The sequence below is a fragment of the Dermacentor variabilis genome, chromosome 10 (genome assembly GCF_050947875.1).
Source record: "Dermacentor variabilis isolate Ectoservices chromosome 10, ASM5094787v1, whole genome shotgun sequence".
NCBI classification, from domain to species: domain Eukaryota; kingdom Metazoa; phylum Arthropoda; class Arachnida; order Ixodida; family Ixodidae; genus Dermacentor; species Dermacentor variabilis.
Genome location: NC_134577.1, coordinates 121,704,698 through 121,727,400, shown reverse-complemented (window position 1 = coordinate 121,727,400; position 22,703 = coordinate 121,704,698). Strand labels below are relative to the sequence as shown.

The window sequence follows — 22,703 nt, the reverse complement described above, 5'->3', positions numbered from 1 at the left end:
CCACTTCCGCTGAAATGGCCAGGCTTTCGGTGTGGTCTAGCATTAACCCATCCTTAATCAGTAATTGATTGTGTAGATTAATTGAGCACACCCTGTGTTGAAAGTCGCAAACGATCGTCAAACATTGTTGCACCCGCGGTTGGGGGCCAGACGACGCAAGAGAGAGAGGGAGCCGGCCAACAGACGAGGGGTGCCCCACTGCACCACGTCCCGGCCAGCGCCTCTACTAACAACCTGATCCATTCCATCGGCTTTTCGGCAAACTGCTTACTGAGTGCGAGGCGCCGTCGGTGCGGCCAAAAGAGAACATGAACTTTGTGTTTCTTCTCTCTTTTCTTTCTCCTTTCTTCGATCTGTCTTTTGTAAATAAACCAGTCTCGAAACGAATCCCAACCAGTGAAGTATTTTCCTTTGAGACTCCTGCATGCACGGCCGATGCCGTCCAGCTCAGTTAATGCGCAGCAAAAGTTAGCGGAGTCGTCCAAGAGCAACAGCACTAAGGGTCAGCCCAACGGTGTGAGCATTCATTCACATTTTTGGTGCCGAAACCCGAAGGTACTTTTCCTGCTGATATCGAAAGCGCCATGAAACGACTAGAGAAGAAGCAGGCCGCCCTGCGACAAGCAATCGAGAAAATCATCGCAGCGGCCAGCGACCTACTGCAATCGCCAACCATCCAAGTTGGTGGGCTTGAGGAACACCTTGGCCTTCTCCTTGAACAAGCAGATGAGTTGAAATCTGTTAACGAGAGCATCGAAAAGAAGCTAGATCTTCAAGAATTAGATGCAGAATTAGAAGCTTGCGCTGCATACACCGAGAAGATCTGCTCCCTCAAAACAAAGATCAAGAGAGCTCTCAGCAAGTCAGACAGCCAACGAGAGCCGGTCGACAACTCCATCAGTCACAGGCAACGCATCAGCGCAGGAAGCATACCACATTGGTTCCGTCCCACCTCTGGCATTCCAGCCGCTATCAGAACAACCAAATTACCCAAGTTGGAAATCACAAAATTCAGGGGGACCTGTGCTCGTGGCAGAAATTTCGGAATCAATTTGAATCGACTATTCACAAGAACAACACCCTGCCTGCAATAGCCAAGTTCCAATACTTAACAAGTTACCTAACTGGAAAAGTCGCCACTGCCATAGAGGGGTTGCCGATCAGCGACCGAAATTACTATATCATGGTGAAGACCCTCACTGAGAGATTATGGAACGAGGACGTAATAATTGAGGACCATATGACGTGCTTGCTTGACATCCGCCCAGTGCACAATCTGCGGGACATCGAAAGGCTGAGGACCCTCTACGATGAAATCCGCTCTGGAGTCCGAAGTCTAGAGGCGCTGGGAGTGGTCGTCGAGCACCTACAGTGCGCTGCTTCTCACCGTACTTCGTAAAAACATCCCAAGCAAGCTTTGCTTGGCGTACTTCCAAGGGAAGGCCGCCTCACCTGAAACGTCCCAAGGCAAGTTTCTCAGCTTCCTCGATTTCATGAGAGAGGAGGTTGAGAGCAGAGAGAGAGCACAGAGTGGCACTACACCATGGGTACCAGGACGCCGCTATCAGACAGAAACCACCGATCGAAGAAGACTTTCTTCCTCAAAATCCACCGGCATCTGTCGTCACCGCAACCGACGGCGAGGCGCAATGCGCATTTTGTGGTGCAGAAGGACATCAACCAGCGAACTGTGTCGCCCTTGTACCCATAGACAAGAAGGAGGAGGTGCTGTCAAGAGAGAGCAGAACTTCAAGGTGGCTGAAGTGTGCCAAATGCTCTGGACGATACGCAACTGGCGTCTGCGAACTCAATCAAAGACTGACACACCCTCCTTCAATCGGAGATGCTGCACCAGCAGAGACAAGAGTACAGTCGTCACTTCAGGTGGGACCAGCACTGGGAAAGACCCATGTGCTTCTACAGACTGCACGAGCGTATGCGGAAGGCCAGCACAAGAGTGCTCTGGTGAGAATGCTGCTTGATGGTGGCAGCCAGAGAATGTTTGTACCACAGGAGGTTTCCCGGCGCTTCAATCTTCGCGTCATAGGAGGGGAGAAGCTAGCCATTTACGCCTTCGGAAGCGAGAGACCGTCTGAAGAAAGAAAGTGTCATCGCGTGGAATGCTGGCTGTGAAACTGGCGCAACAACACCAGAGTCCGGATTGAAGCATTAGAGGTGCCCGAGACCTGCGGAGACCTCCTCCCACTACCTGACGACTCCACGGCTAACATTGCTTGTGAACAATACCTCCAGCTTGCCAACACCTTACCTGACGGCTACCACCCTGGTGTTGGGAGTTGAGCTACTTAGCGGGGCCGATCACTACTGGGATATAGCAACAGGAAATGTCAAGCGCCTCGGTGAGAAGCTCATCGCCATGGAGACTGCGTTTGGGTGGACATTGCAGGGCACAGTCTACATCGTACATCACAACCTTTCTAATGAGCACCGGAGTGATGCAGGTAGGTGTGACCACAGCACCCGACGAAATTTCTCGTCAACTGAGGTCATTCTGGGAGCTGGAGCACCTTGGGATCGTCGATGATGCACAACTGACCGCCAAAGACGACAGCATTCTTCGGGCCTTTGAAGAAACTATCACCCAGAAGAACAGTAGATACCAAGTAGCTCTCCCATGGAAAGAGAACACATCAGACTTGACAGACAACAAGAGCATAGCATCGCACAGACTTCGCTCATTAACGGCGAAGCTGCTGCGACATGAAGAAACCATTCTAGACTACGATCAGGCAATCGAGAACTACCTGCAAACTGGACACACGGAGGAAGCGAACGAACTGAGTGAGTCCTCCCTCGGGCCCATTTACTACATGCCACACCGAGGTGTTGTCCGGCCTGGTAACAAAACAACCAAGTTGAGAGTAGTATTCGATGCCTCCTCCAAAGCGGCGGGAGAGCTGTCACTGAACGACATCCTCTTCGCAGGACCTAATCCAAATCGAAGCCTAGCGGACATCCTGATTTGATTCCGAGTGCATAATGTGGCGATAATGTCCGATATAGAAAAGGCTTTCCTTCAAACCGAGCTTGCAGAGAGTGAGTGCAACACTGTTCGCTTTCTGTGGTATCAAAGTACACCAAGGCAGGGCGACGCGCTCCCTTCAGTCAAAGAATACCGTATGACAAGGGTGCCATTCGGTGTTACGTGTAGCCAGTTCATCCTCGCAGCTACCTTACGTCATCATTTCAAAATGATACAGGAGAAACATCCTGGCACTGCTAAGTTCCTGAGTGACAACCTGTATGTAGACGACTTTGTTACTGGGGCCGACAGTGTAGAGGAGACAGAGCGCATAATCAGGGAATCGCAGTCCATACTCAAGGCTGCAGGTATGAACCTCAGGAAATGGCAGTCAAACTACCCAGAACTGACTGCATCGTTTGCCGAGACTGAAAGCGCCCACAAAACTACCGAAGCTAGGCCCCACGAAGATTCTTGGTGTAGAGTGGAGGCCTGACACAGATGAATTCGTTTTTGAGATAACTGCTCTGATTGGATTTTTGGCAAGTTGGCAGGACACAAAGCGATTCGTATTGCAGGCCTCAGCGTGCATTTTCGACCCATTTGGCTTTCTCTCTGCCATTACCATCACGGCGAAGATCATGTTCCAGAGCCTCTGGGAGCGGGGTACAGCATAGGATGAAAGGCTTCCTTCAGATTTACATGAGACATGGGATAAATGGTGCCAGCAGCTTCCTCAACTTCAGCAGATATCAGTCCCAAGAATATTGGCTCGTAACCTAAGACATGCCCGAACGAAATCTGAGCTCCACTTATATTGCGACACGAGCCCAAAAGCATATGGTGCAGTGGCCTACATAAAAGCGCAAAATGAAAATTCACTGGGACGCCACTGCAATAGACACACTGAAGGGAAGGAGGAAAAGCAGTCATGTGACTACTGTACCCTAAAATTCAAGCTCTTTCTTTGATAAAGGTATGAAGGCCCTTATCGTGTTCTTGAACGCGCATCTCCTGTGAGCTATGTTGCTGTGAGTATATATATGCTCACCAGCTGCAACAAATCAATTGTTGAAAGTTAGCACTCGTCCCGTGTTCCTGCTTGTCCCTGTGTCTTTCTTGCGCTATGTATCCCAGTTTGTATTGTGGGGTTCTCCTCCCGTGCTCTTGGGACAAAGGAACGACAACACAGTAGTGCAAACAATCACAAGGGCATTTATTGCACCTTTCATAGATCAATGCCGGCTAGCCGAGTTGCTATCCACAAAACATGCCGATGGGCATGCGACAAATCTAGGAAGTCTGACTTACTGTGACTGGATAGCGAGCGAATATGTTCGCCCCATGCTGGATCCCAATGCCTGGTCGTTCGTGTGTACGATCACGCCAACGGTGGCGCGTTCGAAGGCGGCCACGCGAGACGGTCTCGCAGAAGCATGAATCGGCGCACGCGCGGCACGACACGTCCGCACTGCTTGCTGTCCCGAACCCCAGAGAAAGCGCCTTGTCTTTCGGTACCCAAGTAACTCCGTCTGTTGGCGGTGTTAGCAGCGCAACACTCGCGCCATCTCTCGTACTGCGCCTCAACCACTCCGACCGCCGCGGGCGCCAGGCGACGCCGCGAAGCCGGATTACAAGAGACGCGCTATGCGGGAAAAACATATCAGGGGACGCGCGAGAGTCGCGCATTCCCACAGTATGTTTCCCACCAACACGCCCAAACTTCTTCCCTGCTAGGGTGAAATCACCATAGCACTATTAATGGCAAGGGCCAGAGTAGCTCCACTGAAGCGACTGCCACTGCCCCGGCTAGAGCTGGTGGGAGCACTGATTGGTGCATGGCTCGCAAGCCACCTGACAGAGCAATTGAACATAGATGGCATTTCCATGCACTGTTGGACAGACTCAACTGTTGCACTCAGTTGGATCAGGAGTTCTGCGCAAAGGTGGAAACCCTTTGTTTGCAATCAGATGCAGGAAATTCAAACGCTAACCCAAATCGAGGCGGCCGTAAATTCTCGCCCGTTGACTTTCATCTCTTTGGATGCGGAGGAGCTTATGCCCTTGATTCCAGCCCGTTTCGTCGTCGGTCGCCAGCTAACAAGCTTGCCTCCCTTCCAAGAAACCACCGAAGTCAGATCGTCAGCAGAGACACTAACACGCCAATGGAGGCAACGCGCCGGGTTTGTTGACTCATTCTGGCAACGGCGGAGACGCGAATCCCTACTGCAGCTTCGCTTAGAGCATATCACAACGCCAGGCAGAGGGAGAAGCATCGGTGAGGGAGACATAGTTCTCCTCGTGATCGGGCGTCGACGCTGGAGGTGAAAAATGTGTCGTATTTTGGAGACGTTTCCGGGAAGAGATGGCCGAATGCGTGCTTGCAAGGTCCTCTCGAACCAAAGGGAACTGTGACGACCTGTACAAGCCTTGTACCCACTCAAGCTCAGCGAGGTGCCAGCCTGTGCGAACAATGGGGGCCGGGAATGAGGCGGCGCTCATTGCGGGGGAGGTTGTTGAAAGTCGCAAACGACCGTCAAACATTGTTGCACCCGCGGTTGGGGGCCAGACGACGCAAGAGAGAGAGGGAGCCGGCGAACAGACGAGGGGTGCCCCACTGCACCACGTCCCAGCCGGCGCCTCTACTAACAACCTGATCCATTCCACCGGCTTTTCAGCGAAACGCCTACTTGAGTGCGAGGCGCTGTCGGTGCGGCCAAAAGAGAATGTGGACTTTGTGTTTCTTCTCTCTTTCCTTTCTCCTTTCTTCGATCCGTCTTTTGTAAATAAACCAGTCTCAAAACGGATCCCAACGAGTGAAGTCCATTCCTTCGAGGCTCCTTTGTGCACGTCCGACGCCGTCCAGCTTAGTTAACGCGCAGCAAAAGTTAGCGGAGCTGTCCCAGAGCGACAGCAATTAGAGTCAGCCCAACAGCGCGAGCATTCATTCACACCCCGCAAATTATCCGATCCCTCAACATTTGGTCTAATGCGCTGCCAAAGTTGCAGTTGCATGTTATGCACCATATGTAGATGAGAAACTCTTGCACTGACTTTCCTTCTTGTTGGCAACACGTAGCATACTTGTAACTCTCTGCTTGCGGTCATAGTTGTTGTTTAGAGCTGTGACTGCTTCAGCATACGTGGTGGAATTGGGTGTCTTTGGCACAATTCAGCTAGCGAGCACTTGAACTGTTTGCATGCTGAGAAAAAGCCACAAGTGGTACTTGGGGCTTGTTTGTGTTGGTAATGCCATTGGCTTCAAAATATGCTTCTGCACTTATGAGATATGGTTTATCTTATCCCTATATGGTGTATACATATGGTTATAGTTAGGATACGGCTTACTTATCTCCGGCATCATCAACAGCGGTAGCTCGACACTGGCCATGGCACTTTTTGGTGCTTCACTTAGTGGCAGTCTGTCTTGGTCTCCTTTCATCGCGTGGCTAGTATCTGCAATTTTCATTGCCACTCTTGTAAATGAGCTATGACCAGAGCAGCAGCATGAATAATACGCTGGTTAGTGGTGAACAACAACTTTGTCGACAGCACTGCTGCATTATATAGGAAGCAGTGCTGAACATTGTTGGGCAAGGGAGGGGAACAACGACATGCTGGTTCAGAAACGGGGATTCAACATGAGTACACATGCACACAGCTTGCTTGGCTGGTTTAAAACAATGAACAACAAATATGTAACAGTTACGGAGTAATGAAAGATTTCAGGGCAAGAGTAAAGTTTAGTTCGTCTGTTGTCCTCGCTTCTCCGTTGGAAAGTGAAGTTTCTCGGACGATGATTGGCAATAGTTGATAGAATGCAGACAGGAAGCGATGGAGATCAGATATACAAGAAATATTTATAGGTAAAATTTTCTACATGCATGGCAGACAAAACCAATGTATTACAACTTGAACATTTGAGAAACAAAGTTTCACTCTTCTGCTGTCTAAGTTACTGTTAGAGCCCAGACTCATTTTAACATACATGGTACGGAGCCCCACTGATCTGTCAGCAATCCTGCTTGCAGCCCAGTCTGAGGGACGGCATATCGTCCCGATTATTATAGCTCAAATAGACAAAGAAAAAGAGCGGTAGGGCTGTTGGCCCGTCCCCCAGATTCACTTGCCAATGAATGTCAAAAATTTGTTAAGCTACAACTCAAAGGGATGGGCTTTCTTTTAAAAGTAAACATATTGAAAAAGAAAACTATTTTCCTTCTTCCTAAAACTCCATTCCCCACTCATTTCTGCTAAGTCAGCGACTGCCTCAACAACAACAACAACAAAAAAATGGAGGACGCTTAAGCTTCGCCTTCAAGAATGGAACGCGATAGCGTTATCGCACCCCGTTCACACCGCCCACTGATTCGCTCGGCATGCTCTTGAGTCACACAAAGACGAAACATGCGCCTGAGCAAGTGGAATGAACCAAAGAACTCGGTGTCTCGGAGGGAGAAACGATCTATGTAAGCCAAACGTCGTGATCGGCACGGATAGCTGGGCCGCGACGCGCCGTGAAGGCAGACGCGATCATGGGGCTGACGTCTCGATGGGATTGTCCTCTATCTCGCTTGGGAGCACCACGCAGACGCATGACTCCTCGCCAGCAGCATGGCACACATCGCAGGGGATGCTTTCCCACCAGACGCGCTACGGCGCAGCGATCACGTCAGAGGCGTCCCGCATCGGTCACTGCACCTAGGAATCGCGCTGTGAGCAGAAAGAGGAGCCGCGTCGCCTAAACACGAGAATTCGAGTGACGCACGCTGGAAGTTGGAAGGGGAGAGAGCGAGAAAACTTATTAAACGCAAGGGTATTGGGGCATCCCCGCACGGCCCCAATGTGCTCAAACGAGACGAAGGGGAGACGCGGGCGAGTGGCGCGCCACCTGTCGGGGCAGCACCGTACATTGCAAGGAGGGGGTCTTCTGTGTTTGCCGCAAGATGGCTCTGCGTGCCCGCCAAGCGCAGAAGAAGTGTAGTGGAAACGTACTAAAATAGCAGCCATAAAGAATGCACCAATGCCGGACAATGTGACCCAACTGAAAGCCTTTTGGGTCTGATTAACTTCTACTCCAAATTTTTGCCTAATCTACCTACAGTGCTAGAAACCCTACATGACTTAATGCACAAAGAAAGCATGTGACATCGGTCGCATCAATCTGAGAATGCGTTTAACGCTTTTAATGAAATGCTGACCAATGAAAATTCTGGAGCTATATGGTGCCAAAAAAGAAACGCAGCTCGTGTGTGACACACCTGAATATGGATGTATCATGTGGCCTTGTCTTTGGCGCTGCTATGTCGCACATGGTGAATGGGACAGAAAAGCCAGTTGCAATTTGCATTGTTGTCACTGTCACCAGCTTGCTGATTGCAATTTTGGTCATATTGAAAAAGAAGCCTTGAGCATTCTCTTCAGCATCAAATCGTTTCATAAATACTTCTATGGAAAAACTTGTAACGTCGCAGATCAACCATTAATCTCACTTCAAAGAGAAAGGGCTGCGTCATGATCGCTGCTAGGATACATTGATGGTTTGCATTCTTTGCAAGCTACAGCTATGAGATAGCCCAGAAGTGTGGCACAGCAGGTGGTCAGGCAGATGCTTTATCTAGACAGCCATTGGCAGTTTATGCGGAGCAAATTTTCCACAATTCATAATTTTCCTGTAATGTAAAAAAATATTGAGTGCAAAACAAAGCACAATAAACTGCTAGCAGTGGATCGCGACATAATATGGCATGTCTGGCCAAAGGCTGTTTCTCAGAAATTGCAACCTTTCTGGGTTCAGCGCTTTGAACTTTCCATTGAGGCTAGTTGCATTGTGTAGTGAAGCTGAGTATTCGTGCCAAAGTGTCTGCAAAGTGGGGTGCGGGCCTTGCTGCTCGAAGAGCATCTTGGAATCGCAAAGATGAAAATGGTCGCAAGGTCAATGGTTTGGTGGCCAGGAATTGATGGAGCGCTCGAGCATGGTGCAACAACATGGCATTTGTCAAAGTGTCCAACCCACAGCGCAGGCAGCGCCACTGACTGTGTGAAAATTGTGCGTAAACCACGGGAAAGAGTGTGCTTGGATTTTGCCGAGAAAGAAGGGAAAATGTTCCTTTTCAGCTGTGGATGCGTACAGTAAGCAGTTGGAAATTAAAGCATTGAGCATGACAGTGGCCGTAGGGACAGTTGAGGTTGTTATATCTGTTTTCTGCAGACAATCTGACTTTGGAAATCATAACAAATAAGGGGCCACAATTATGTGCAGCCGAGCTTGAAAACACTCTGAAAGATCGCGGCACAGAGCACCCCTCTACACCACCCACAAGCTAATGGGGCAGTGGAACATGCTGTACATACTATGAAAGCAACGCTATTCAAACGACTGTTGGAAGACAGTACATGGACCATACAGCACAGAATTCTATGAAGATGTTAGTAATTCAATAAGAAAAGTAAAACAGGCAATGACGGCAGGCAAATGAATCAAGTTTGCATTTATTACGGTTGAGTGTCATTAGCGAACGATCCTCGCACGATTCTTGTACTTGGTTAAAGTTGAATTGAAGGGCTGTTAGGTCAGCAATGTTATTGACTGCGTGTTAAATAATGCAGTCGTTGGTAAAGATACAGATATGGCAGGACAAATGGAAGGGTAAGTTGTTAATGTAAATTAAGAAAAGAAGGGGACTAAGGGACAGACCTGTGGCACGCCTGATGTGACGGATGCAATATTTGAAACGTGCTTGTTAACTGATACATACTTACTGTGAGCAATTAGTTGAAAATTGCTCGAGCCATTTTATGATACAGTAGACGTTCGCCAATACAGATCTGGCTAATTTGGTTTTTTGGTTAATTAGATTTCTTGAGGGTCCCAGCCAGCACGAATGCATTCCTATGACCCAAGCTTTCGTCATTTCAGTCCTATAATTGGCCTTCGCCGGATAGTTTGATCATGCCCAGTCAGCACACACAAACACAAATGACCTCAACGACCCCTTCAGTGGCAACGTCTGTCTCACCGGAAGTTGAGGACAGTGAATGTGTGGAACACTTGCTATCTCCAGTTAAAGGGGTGTACGGTAGCACAATTAAAATACAGAAAAAACGAAGACACACAGGGACACACACAGCGCTGTGTGTGTCCCTGTGTGTCTTCTTTTGTCCCATCTTTTAATTGTGTTACCGTACACCCCTTGAAGATGCATTACCAACAAGCCCACATTGCAACCCTTCTGTCCAGTTAAAGACGGCTATTTTCTGCTGCCCTAGGACTTCTCAAGCAATAACCGTAGCTTACAATATCTGGTTACAGTATTTACCCAATTCTAAAACATGCCTTTTCTTTAAAAAAAATATTGGTTCGAAAATTGCTTGTCCAGTGTCATCGAACACATCACCAAAACCAGCTTTGCAGCATTTGTATGCTTTGCCGCATAACAGGAGTGTTTAGAACTGCAGAAAGTTGAGCTAGTTGCTAGGGGTTCATCGTAAAAGAAGCTAAGTAGTGCAAACACTGACACAAAAGAACCAGACATCACAAACGCCACTATCAACTGTAGGGTGCATTGTGGCAGAAAACAAAGTAGACACAATAACTCATCTGCGCATGCTCAGGTATGGCACCACCACCTGTCAATCTGGCACACATGCGGGCCTACGTGAGAGTATGTGCTACCACTAATATTGATATGCCAAGCCTTAAACATTAGATGTTTCTTTGTTCTTGCGCATGTATAAAACAATGCATTCATCGAATTTTGGCATCCATTTACAATCCCGACAGTGCAAAGAAAGATTAGATGGTGATCCTCCGGTTGACGACCTTTCATGCTTCATTAATCTCTGATGAAAACAACGGCCTATCTGCCCTAAGTAGAAGCGGCCGAAGCTGAAGGGAGCATATACCCCACCAGTACCGCAGTCCGTAAATTTGTCCGTGTGTTTTACAAAACAAATGTCTGTCTGCTGTTTGTTTTCTACGTGCTCATTGTTTTTCTGTACGGCAGCTCAAATCATACCTAGCTTACTGGCAGCTGTAAAAACAATGTTGACGCCGAATCTGCTTCCCCATTTCTTTAGCCTGTGCGATAAGGAATGGATGTGGGGAATACCAATGACTCATTTCTTGTTATTATTGCTTTCTGCAACCATGTTTGAACTTGACGAAATGATGGACTTTAAGTATTCACCGACAGTGGCTACTACAACGCGAGGATAACCTACCTCTAATAGATGCATAACCTGTACATTAACCTGCATCTGGCTCTCTTCTCTTGTGTCCGTGCCTGCATGCCTTACCTTCTCTCGTGATAAGAATGTATTCCGGCGAAGCTGACTTTAAGAAACCGGCTGCTGTTGCGCAAAACATATTAGACCCTTGCCCATTTTTCTTGCTAAAAAATGGGGCGTGCATTAAATTTCTACTTTGTTTGGGAGCTTTAGTGTCATTTCTATGATAGTTTTATACTTTTGACAAACAGAAAGTTAAAATTTGCTTCGGGGGCATGTTAGAATTGGGGAAAGTACTGCAGAAATATTCAGCAGTGTGTTCTGGCGTTTTTTCTGCATCTTGTTTATTTCGACCCGCCGGATTTTTAAGTCAATTTTGTTGGTCCGTCAGGATCAAATTAACGAAAGTCAACTTTATCGAGGTGCAGATACAAATGAGAAAGTTTCAGTAATAGGTGCTGACGAGATATTTTGTTAACGCTTTCATGTAATAAAAAAATATGGCATCTGTTTGTACGTCAAGACTAGCACGAATGTCATGAGCAAATAGTGCAAGCTGGGTCTCGCAAGACCGGCCCCTGCAGAACTCATGCTGCGAAGGATGAAGAAAGTTGTTAGTGTCTAGAAAGTTTATAATATGGGAGTAGATTACATGCTCCAGGACCTTGCAGCGAACGCATGTTACTGAGCTGGGGCGGTAATTTTGCGGATAATTTTTGGTACCCAATGTGTACACTGGAATGACCTTCCCAACCTTCCATTCCTCAGGCATTGTGTTTGTGGAAAGTGACTGAAGATATTAATAAATGCAGCGAGGCTGCAGAACTATGTTTCGTGTTTTTTAGTACAGTGTAGACTGCTTATAACGTAAGTTGCGGGAGTTGTAAAAATCCATGCTATAAGCGGTACCGCATTGTAACCAAAGCATGCTTTTTTCGGCTTTTGCCTATGCCAAACAGACTATCCAGCTTTCAAACACAATTTATTACATATTTCACTCACACGCACATGCAACACAATCACAACATAGCACAGAAACCAAGTCCTCCTGACAAGTGCGGCATCAGCAGAAGAATGCTGTTATTTTCGTCTGGAGATTTTTTTTAACAGTGCTTTGAACGGTTTAATCCTCTTTAAGCACTGAAGTGCTTTCTCACTCAAACTGTTCTTCGCGCAGTACATCTTCACTTTGCTGAGGTATTCAAGGTGTCTTTGCACGGGACATCTGGGTCTTGCGTCGGGTCAACATCGTCGTTCGACTCGTCTTCGGTTGCAAATTCCGCGCAACGCTGCGACGATGGCGTCATCTGTGCTCGCTTCCTCGCAGACAGGAAGCTCCCACTCACCGGCAACAACATATTCTTGGAAGGCGTCTGTGGTGGAAACAAACTTGCTTTTAACGAGTCCGGACCACACGTCGTCGGTGTTGACCGTCTCATTGGCAACATTGTCACTCAGCTCATCAGCGTCAAGAGGCTCTCCATTGCGCACGAAGCCTGCTTTGTTGAAGCACTTGCTTATTGTAGTGGCTTTTACCTGCCATCATGAGCGGCAACCATATCAATTGAGCCCCTTAAATTCACTTTAAGAGGCTGCTGCTGCTGCATGCTCAGCAAAACTCTTTCGCAGATGTGTTTTTTGTAAAGTGCCTTTACGGTTGCGATGACATCCTGGTCGAGTGGCTGACATTTTGCAGTCGTATTGGCAGGCAGAAACTTTAACTTGACTGCAGTCAACTTTGACTTGATGTTATGGGCTGTGCAATCTATTTATTTATTTATTTATTTATTTATTTATTCAAAAGAACCTTACAGGCCCTATGGCAGGGCATAATTCTCGAGAATGAGCATGGCCTGTTGCTTCTCTGCCACCATGTATTTATCAAACTTGCAAAGCCAGCTTGTGAACATGTCTAGTGTCATCCATGCTTTTTTGTTGGATTTGTATGTCACTGGCAGGCACTCGCTTTTTAAAGCAATGTGGCCTCGCTGATTTTCCAATGACAAACAGGCGGCGCTTGTCGCTTCGATCCATGTTTGTGCAGAACAACACAGTTATGCGCTCTTTTGAGGCCTTGCGGCCAGAGCAGGCTTAGTCTCTCTACGCAAGAGTGCAGTTGGGCAGAAGGTTATAAAATACGCCAGCTTCGTCCGCACTGTATACGTCTCTGTCCGTATACATGGACAGCATGGTTTCCAAATTTATGCGAAGCCAGACTTCGATGGACTCGTCGTTGACATCGCCGCTTTCACCACACACCACTTTGCAGCTGATGCCATGGCGATCCTTGAATCGCTTATTCATACATTAAGTGGGTTGAATTTGTCGTGACCTAAAAGAGCACCAAGGGACTTGGCTTTTTGTTGGAGCATGGGGCCACTCACTGGTATGTTCTGAGCCCTAAATTCACGGAACCATCTGAAGAGCGCTGCGTCCACGTCTTCGTACTTCAACGTACGTATTCTCTTCTATGACAGGGAAGACGAATCTTGCTGCAGTTGCTGCCGCAATTTGTCCTTCTTGTATATGGTCGACACGGTTGTGTCAGAAATGCTGTATTTGTCCGCCACCGACACCTTCTTCAGCCCACTTTCTATGTCCCTTATAATGCATTCCTTCGTCTGCAGCGATAAGGCATGCCTCTTTCTCGCACGGCTTGAAGATGCTGCCGACACCATGTTGACAAAAGCCCGACAACACATCTGCACAGAGGACAGCAACGACACGACGAGATCACGACATGCACACGTCAAATGCAACAAAGAGACGGAAAAAAAAGGAGTGCGCTATCGCTTCTATCCCGCACTTTGCAGCGTGCACCCTGATTGGACGCTGCTATAGTGACGAAAAGACTCGCCCTCCTTCCTCTAAAGTCTCCCGCCCTTCTCCTCGTTTTCGTTTCGCTTTTCGCTATTGGTCTTCATGCGGGCACCCATGCTCCCCTTTCTCCGCGTTTGCGCGCCTGGCAACCTTGCAGCCGCGCAGGCCGGGCTCAATACCTCCGAGAAAAGGCTGTGCTCCGTGCGCCGATTTCATGGTCGTGCACTTAAAGGAACTGCGCTATAACCGGTATTCTGCTTCGCCCGTCTAAGCAATAAATGGTCCGCCTATACATTGAGTTCTATGGGAGATATATCGGTGGTCAAAAAACCCACGCTATAACCGGTCCTGCGCTAGAAGCGGTTACGTTATAAGTGGTCTGCACTGTAGTTTGGAGTTAATGTTGTCAATGCCAGCTGACGAAGACAACTTAATATTTTCTATTACAGTTATAAGGCCACTTCATGTGAATGTGATAGCAGGCATGTCACATTATATATTTGTGGTGGGTGGAAGAGGAAGTGTCCCCATTTCACTAGTGAACACGGATGAAACTGCATTGTTGAACATGTTAGTGCAGCTTAACTTCGTCACTCATCCACACAGCTCATTAGTAAGAGTAATGAGGTGCACTTGTTCAGAGTTTATCACCTGTAAATCAGGTAAAGGGAAATTAAACTGGATGAAAAGATAACTTGCAGGGGATTAACCCACGTTACATTTGCAGTGTTTCACCAGTTAAGCTACTGCGGCGTCATCTGGCCACTTTCTTTAGGTATTAGTATATTTGTGCACTACAATTAAGATTAGCCCTGGAAACACTGCTCTCAACCAACACAGTGGGTGTGTCATGTAGCATGTAGCTGTGAGCAGCGCTTGCCTACGCTCTAGGAGCTAATCTATGAATGAGTGATAATAAGGTGATAATTAAAATGGCTGTAGCACATAATGACACAGCTTCTTCACAGTGGTCACAGTATCGTGAGAACATAAATTACGCAATAAAGTTTTAACCAGTGGTAATTGTGCCACACATTGATGTCACGTTCATTGCACTAAGTGCTCGAAATAGCCACATTTGTGAAGCTGCTCGGGGCCCCATCCAACGAACTTTTTCCCGAGCGTCACAGGGCCCTTTTGAGCGCTGTTCCCAAGTGGAGGGAAACTGTCTTCACTGTATAAAATTATGCAATTCCAACATACATTTTGGAATTTGTTTGTGAAGCACTTAACAATGTACTGTTCATCGTCTGCAACATGTCTTGCAGCATAGCTACTGTGCACTTGCCCGGCAGATGAGCACTTATACTACTCACATGATCCATGGATTACACTCCGTCTTCGGGCATGGCCCAGTTTTCATCATGTCATCTCTTTGACCAGCCCAGTTTACTATTGCACTGTTTTTAGGACTGGCTCACCTTACTTGACAAAAACTGCCCGAGCAGACATGCCAAACTCTTGGAATGAACACATAGAAAGTGTTTCGTTGTAATGATATGCTTGAACGCTATTTTGTACACGCAGGATATTAAGGTGCTGTTTGTTGTTTGTATAATTCAGTAGAGAACAGAGCCAGCCACTGGCACATCTGTAGGCTGATGTGTTATAGTACGAGGGTTGTCGTGTGTTATTCGGAAAGATGGGAGGGTTTACCTAGTAAACCTTGCTTTAGTAGTTTTTTACAGTTTGTGCCTGCTTGAAATTGGATGAATTTGTAGAGTAGGTCTGTTATAGGACTACTGAAATGGTCAAGCATGCCCTTTTTAACAGTGGTTGATCAGCGTTAAAAAGCAGAGTGAAGAGCTCAGTGCAGTGGTTCACCATCAATATTAATGCTTCACTGTGCACAAAGTAATGTCTACTCTTGCCACTTAGCTGTCTTCTGGCATGCCAGCAAACTGCAATATGGTCAGCCTCTCCACAATGTTGAGGTCCTGTCTAATTGGCTGAGACACCAGAAGGTGGCACGAGCGCCTTTCAAACAAGTGCCAACTAAGCTTAGGCCGACCTTGTTGAGCTCTTCTTGTTAAGCGATACATGCCACTTGTGTCCGATGGTGTGCTCACATCTGCTGTGCTGGACATCACTCTCGACTTGCCAGGACCCAGCCCAGCCAACATACCAAGTGGACGATTTGCAGCGGCGAGTGCGCCAGCTGCAGGACTACTACCGGGCATGCTGCTGCAGGCTCCAGGAGCTGGACGAGAGTGAGACCTCCTCCTCCAGCTCCATTCCCGTCACAGTCACACACCACGTGTCAACCACTGCTGTTGCAGGTGTTTGTTTTTATTGCTTTGGAAGTGATTGATAATTGCATGTTCTTTTTTTTTTCAGAGGGCAGGGGGAGGGGTGCAGGGAGGGAAAGCAGCAGCTGGAGTGGAGCCCATGCATGCATAGCAAAAAATAAAGCATTAGGCAGGGTGTTTGGCAACCTGGACAACTTAGAAAGTCGTAGAAATTCCAGGCACCTAGAAAAGTCACTAAATTATCAGAGAACCTTTTTAAAGGAGTACTGACAAAAACATTTTGGATCTTTTCTTTTCTGTGGTAACAAGTAGCTAATGACCTAGTTATCATGGCACAGAAGCTCGTGCTTTATTGGTTAAAACACGTTGGCGAGCTAGTTGGTTCGGATCAGTATTGCTGTTTCCTCCTAGTGATGTGGTGTTTGGTCAGTGGTGTTTGATGCAGTCGGGACGTTGTAGAGAAGCAGTCCTTAAAATCGTCAAGCAGTTCCCTGAGACTTCGTTTCTGTTGTGGCGCTATACCTAGGTCACCGTCGACGACAGGTGCATGTGGCATCATATCGGTGGTCGATTCCTCTTTTACAGCAAAGCAGTGTTAATTAAACGTGGTCAATTTCTTCAAAGTATGCCACAGCGTGCCTTTGCTGATGTGCTGGCATTCATTGGTGAAATTTGTCAGAAGAACCTCTGTGTGACCACCGATTATGCTGATGATACCCCGAGTGATGGCAACACCCTGATGGAACAGAAGTGCAGTTAATTGTTCGGCTGCACCGTCCTTGTTCAACTGTTCTCCGCAGCTGACGAAGACAAGACTGCATGCTAGTGGTGGTATGCAGACATCGTTGTCGGCGACAACGACGTACGTTGGTGCTCTTCGTTGTGGCTCATGCCTGTACTAGTTGACAAGGTTATCTCGCCGTCCCGGATGTTAACAACGGCGCCGTACTCCTGCAAGAACTCCATTCCAAAGATGAGTGATCTGCAGCACTCTTTTAAAATCATAAAAGTGGCGACAAAAGCTGTATTTCCTATCTGGAGTTGTGCAGTACATTTTCCTGTAGATGTCTGTATCTGGCTCCCGGCATTTTGAATATAAGGGCCCATCCATTGCATTTTGACTTTCTTAAGCCTATCTGCCAACTGCTCACTCATTATGGAAAAGTCTGTGCCAGTATCAGCTAAAGCTGTCATGTCGTGCCCATCAATCGTTAAGAGAAGGTCTGCGTTCACAAATTCGTTGGCGTTCCGTTTCTCCAGCTTGCTCTGCTCATTTCTCACTAATAATGGGTGACTTTCGGCAGTTCAACGACTTGCAACCTTACCCCCGTAGGTCGCTGATTTCAGTTTCCCCACCGTGGGCTTGGAGAGAAGCCTCTTACCACGTCGGCGAAACTGCGACGGTTCGGTGAAGAATAACGTAATGGAGACGGTGTGCGCGACTGAAGATTAGCTGAGCTGCCTTGTTCCCGAGTGACACTGTCGTCGAAGCGTGGATGTCTCTCTGGAAACTGTCGTGGAGTGGCAGGTGACATTTCCTGAATGCCACCCTGGCGGTGAGGGCAAAAACGATAATATGCCCTGGTTCGCCACAGTGAAAACACAGTGGTCGGTGATCAGCAGTGCGCCATACATCGGTCCTGCAGAATTGGGGTCGTCTGAAATGCTCCCTCTGTATACAGGCAGCAATAGGTGGCCGCTGGTGGTACTGCTGTACTGGCACGGTAGAAAGCGGGTGACGGACAGCGTCTGCGTAGCTGTATGCACGCGGCTCGAAGCGCGGCTCAGGACACAGTTCAGGGAGTGGCTCAGGTGATGCAAATGCTTGCCAGATTTCTTGGCGGACAACTTCAGCGACCGATGCAACAGTAAACTCCTTCAGTGTCACAGTTTGCTTCGCAATCTCCTCGCGCACAATATGTCTTATCAGTTGACACAGCGAGATCTCTCCTGTCACTGTCAGTACTGCAGCTGCTGCAGGCGCATCGTTAGTCAGGCATTCGTATTGCCGGCAACAGTTCTGGAGCGCCAGCTCAATTGTTGTGGCTTCCTTAAGGAATTCTTCCACTGTTGTAGGCGGGTTACGCATGAGACCAGCGAATAGCTGTTTTTTGACGCCGCACATGAGATGGCTCAGCTTCTTCGAATCAGGCATGTTGGGATCCGCGCAGCAAAACAAACAAGACATGTCCTCGGCAAACATCGAAACTCTTTCGTTGGGCTTCTGAATGCGCAACTCGAGAAGGCGTTGTGCATTATCTCGGCGATCAATGCTTCCGAAGGTATTAAGTAGCCGATGGCAAAATTCGTCCCACATTGTCAAATGTGCCTCGTGGTTTTAGAACCACGTCCTTGCGCTACTTACAAGAGCGAAGTACACATTGGAAAGCTTCTGGTCCGGACGCCACTGATTCACCTTAGCTACGCATTTGTACTGGTCCAGCCAGTCTTCAGCGTCTTCATACGTGTCACCGTGGAAGTTTGTGGGGACTAGATTGTTTTGAACAGTCACCTGTGTTGGACTTGCAAGAGCCATTTTCTGAGTCGGTGAGGTCGCTGACAAAGTTCCTTGCAAGAGGCCGAATTCCGGGCACAGACCGTGCAGGCGGTGGCTTGCCCGGTGCACCGGTGTCTCGAAGCGTGGATGATGTCTTGAAGGGCTGGATGCAGGTCTACCCGCAGGAGTCGTCCCTATCATTAGGCGATGATGTGATACCGAGCACGTTCACCAGTGTCATGGCTCACTGGAGACAAGAGCGGAGAGCGGTATTTAATCGAGAGAATTAGGACAAGCGCACAGCTCAGGCTTCTTCTTCTCTAGCACCTCGCTTGCACACACGACGACATTTTCGTCGTCAGTGTGGTTGGGCACAGATGGTGTCGCGGCAATATTCTTACTATATATACATATATGTACAGTAGAACGTCGTTGATACATGCCCGTTAGGCTGTTTTTCCCACCACCAACATTTGCAATCGAAAACACCAAAAATTACCCACTAAAGTTACACTCGTTTTTAACGGTTAACATGTTCCTGGAAAACACATTTTTTTCGCCACCAAAATTCAGTACATTGCCAAAATGCTGTCATATGATACCTTTTCCGGCTGCTAGATCCCATGTAAACAAGAAAATGCGCGAGGCGCGTGCGATCGACAACAGTATATAGCTGCCCGTTGCGGCAGCTTCACCTCAATACTCGCCCGCCCTTTACACGTGAAAATGTCGGCGCGCACTCAGTTTGTCATTTTGGTACCTGCAGATATTCTCCGGGATCGACGCACACAGCATTCACAGCTTTCACCGCCAATCCTATTGCGAGAAGCATCTTTGACTATCTGTTTCACAGCATGTGGTGCCGTCGGAAGCATAGTGCACGCTTTTAATGGGCGATAGCTGAAACGCGGTGCCTTTCCTTGCTGCAGACTGTATCATATATGTTTTCCAGTCATTAGATCTCATGTGAGCAGGAGAATGTGCGAGGCATGCGCTATCGAGAACAGTATATAGCCGCCCGTCTCACGTGAAAATGATGATGTACACAATTTCTTATTCCGGTACCAACAAATCTCTGCCCGCGTCGTCGCACGCCGCATTGACAGCTATCGCCGCTAAACCTATTAGGTCATTCCATGCATAATGTCCTAGAAACCAAAAGTGACCATCATTAATATTCCTGAAAAAAATTGGGGTAGATGTCTATTGTGTGAATAATGTTTCACCAAAGTATTTTCGTTGCAAAAAATGTTTTGATCACGTGAGCACTTTGAAATTTCTGCAAAGAAGCAAAAATTGGTTGGAGGTACATATTTTTACTAAGGTCTGTGTCTAGGTGCAAAACAAATTTCATATTAGAGTTTTGTATTGGCGTCCTTCTTTCATATGACGTCATAATTGAATGCATTTTAGGATTTTCCATGTTTATTTGGCTCAGTAAAAAAGCAATAAAAGTTGTGTTTTCAGAAATTTTTTGCATAAACTGCGTTATTTTTTCGGCTACCATAATTTTTCTCTCTTTTAGCCTGTTATTATAGTATATGCTAAAAATAATTTTAAATTAATAATAAATAAATTTTTGGGGAAAATACCTGAAAAGTTCGCAAGAAATGAATTTCTTGGGATGTTCAAGCCAAATTTAAGCATTAAGGCCCTCCAGATAAAAATATGTCACATATACGCACCGACCTCTCAGCTTGTTATTCAGAAATTTTCGTTCGAGTAAATTTTATCTGAAGCGAGAAAAAAATTTTTGAAGTCAACAACCAATATCACCAGTAGGCACTGTGTACATGCCGCCGCTCTCGTCGTCTGCTCTTCTCCTCCTCGTCTGCCACCCAGCAGACGACGGCTATTATTCGGGGTGATCATTTTTCAGTTTTATGGAATTCTTAAAAATCGTCTGTTGCAGATACCATAATTCAAGTCCTTGAGCTGAATTGTTCAGAGAGGCAGACATTACTTGCACCAAAAATCTAAACACATATTCAAAGAAATAACCCATGTTCACTAATTAACTTCCTTATAACTATTGCATGGCACATATTGGAATTTACAAATTGCAGGCAGTCAGATTTTATTTATTTATTTATTTATTTATTTATAGTACCCTGAGGGCTTACACGAAGCATTACAGAGGAGAGGGGCTAATAGAGATAACTATACAAAAAAGAAAACAATAATCAGATAACAGTGCATAGTCCAATGTGAAAATAACGCAAGTTAGAGCGACACAATAAGCATACCATAAAAATAGACACAATATTATACAGACGGGTAATACAGACAAAATATTAATGAAATTAAATATAAATAATAAAATAGAAACCATGAAAGTTACAGTGAGAAAATACGCATATATTGAAAGAGATAAATTGTAATACAAAGTACACTGCTTGTTGATGAGGTAGGAAGTACAATTTAAATAATTTATAAACATTACTGGTCAGAAGAAAACAGAGCTACTCTACATGTGTAAATATGTTAAAGTCAAAGTATACTAGATAACGTTGGCATGCGTATCCACTTCGAATGAATTTCCAGAATGCCACCAGTTTCGAGATATGTGCCATCAAACTCGCGGTAAAAATTTACTGTTGGTCCGCATACCTTTTTTTAACAAATCGCCCTTTTATGCATTCAAGCACAAAAGTAACTGCATTTCGTCCCATACTTTCAGGATAATACCTCGAAATCAGTGTAATTCTGGAAATTCATTCTGAATGAATGTCTGACAATCTCATGGCTTCAATTAATAAATTTCAATATGTGCCTTACAATTAATAATTAGGAAGTTAATTAGTGAATGTTAGTTATTTCGTTGAATATGTGTTTTGATTTTTGGTGCGAGTAATGTCCACCTCTTTGACCAATCAAGCTCAAGGACTAGAATGGTGGTATCTGCAACAAATGATTTTTAAAAATTCCATAAAACTGAAAAATGATCACCCCGTATACTTGCCACCGTCTGCTGGGCAGCAGACGATGACAAGCAGACTACAAGGAGAGCTGCGTGCAGCACATATGCAGTGTGCCTACTGGTGATATTGGTTGCTGACTTCAAAAATTGCTTTCTCGCTTCAGACAAAATTTACTTGAATAAAAATTGATAAATCACAAGCTAAGAGGTCGGTGTGTATACAGTCTAACGCACTCATAATGATATTCAAGTGCCACGAAAATTCCATTGCTATAACTGATAATTGTTATAACCGGGTTGCATGAAAAAATCAAAATAGGGGGATGGCAGAGCTGATATGAGAAAACTATATAGGCAGGGAGGCCAGTGCCCCTCCCCACCACCTTCCTCTGCCCTGCTGCTGATTGTGTTCACTCATTTAACTGCTTCCTGGGTGCTGTGATCGCGTGTAATAAGCCGTGGCTGTTGGCATTAAAGAATGGCACTGCTATAATAACTGCAAAGAGGTGTCACGGGTGGCAAGTGATATGCAAGCACCACTGAGGCATCACTTCGGTGGCCCCAAAAGGGGCCTTTTAAAAATTGCGAGAAGGCTGCCGTGGCAGCGTGTCACCTCAAGAAATCCAGAAGAAATGCTGAGGAGAGATTGCCGCAAGCATCTCACCATCTCACCACTGGCTGGCACGAGAAACACCTATGTCTGTCAGCCATGCATGCTTTACGCGAAGTTTGCCAACATCCTTCTCCAAGGCAACCAAGCGCTCCACGTAGTGCAGCGGAAGGTTCCTTGTGAAAACTAAGCCTTGGAGCAACTGAGTCATGCCGGGCCTCCTGTGAGGACAACGTCGAAGCAGCCTGTCCTACCACGTCATCGCTGCCGTTGCCGCCATTGCTATCTGATGCAAGCATGTTCGCGATGATCGTCTCATCGGTTAGAAGCACTTAGTTTCTAAATCTATAGTCATGCGTGCATTGCCGATGATCAGTGGGTGGATAAGCCATCTT

General features: G+C 46.8%; 1 protein-coding gene across 2 annotated transcripts in view; it reads left to right on the top strand.

The window, feature by feature from the left end:
* Window positions 1–22,703, top strand: part of LOC142560931 (uncharacterized) — a 122,711-nt gene that overhangs the window by 46,746 nt on the left and 53,262 nt on the right. For both annotated transcript variants that reach the window (XM_075673356.1, XM_075673357.1), the window contains exon 4: window positions 16,137–16,311. In XM_075673356.1, the coding sequence (XP_075529471.1) occupies window positions 16,137–16,311 (175 nt within the window). The remainder of the gene's footprint in view (window positions 1–16,136; window positions 16,312–22,703) is intronic.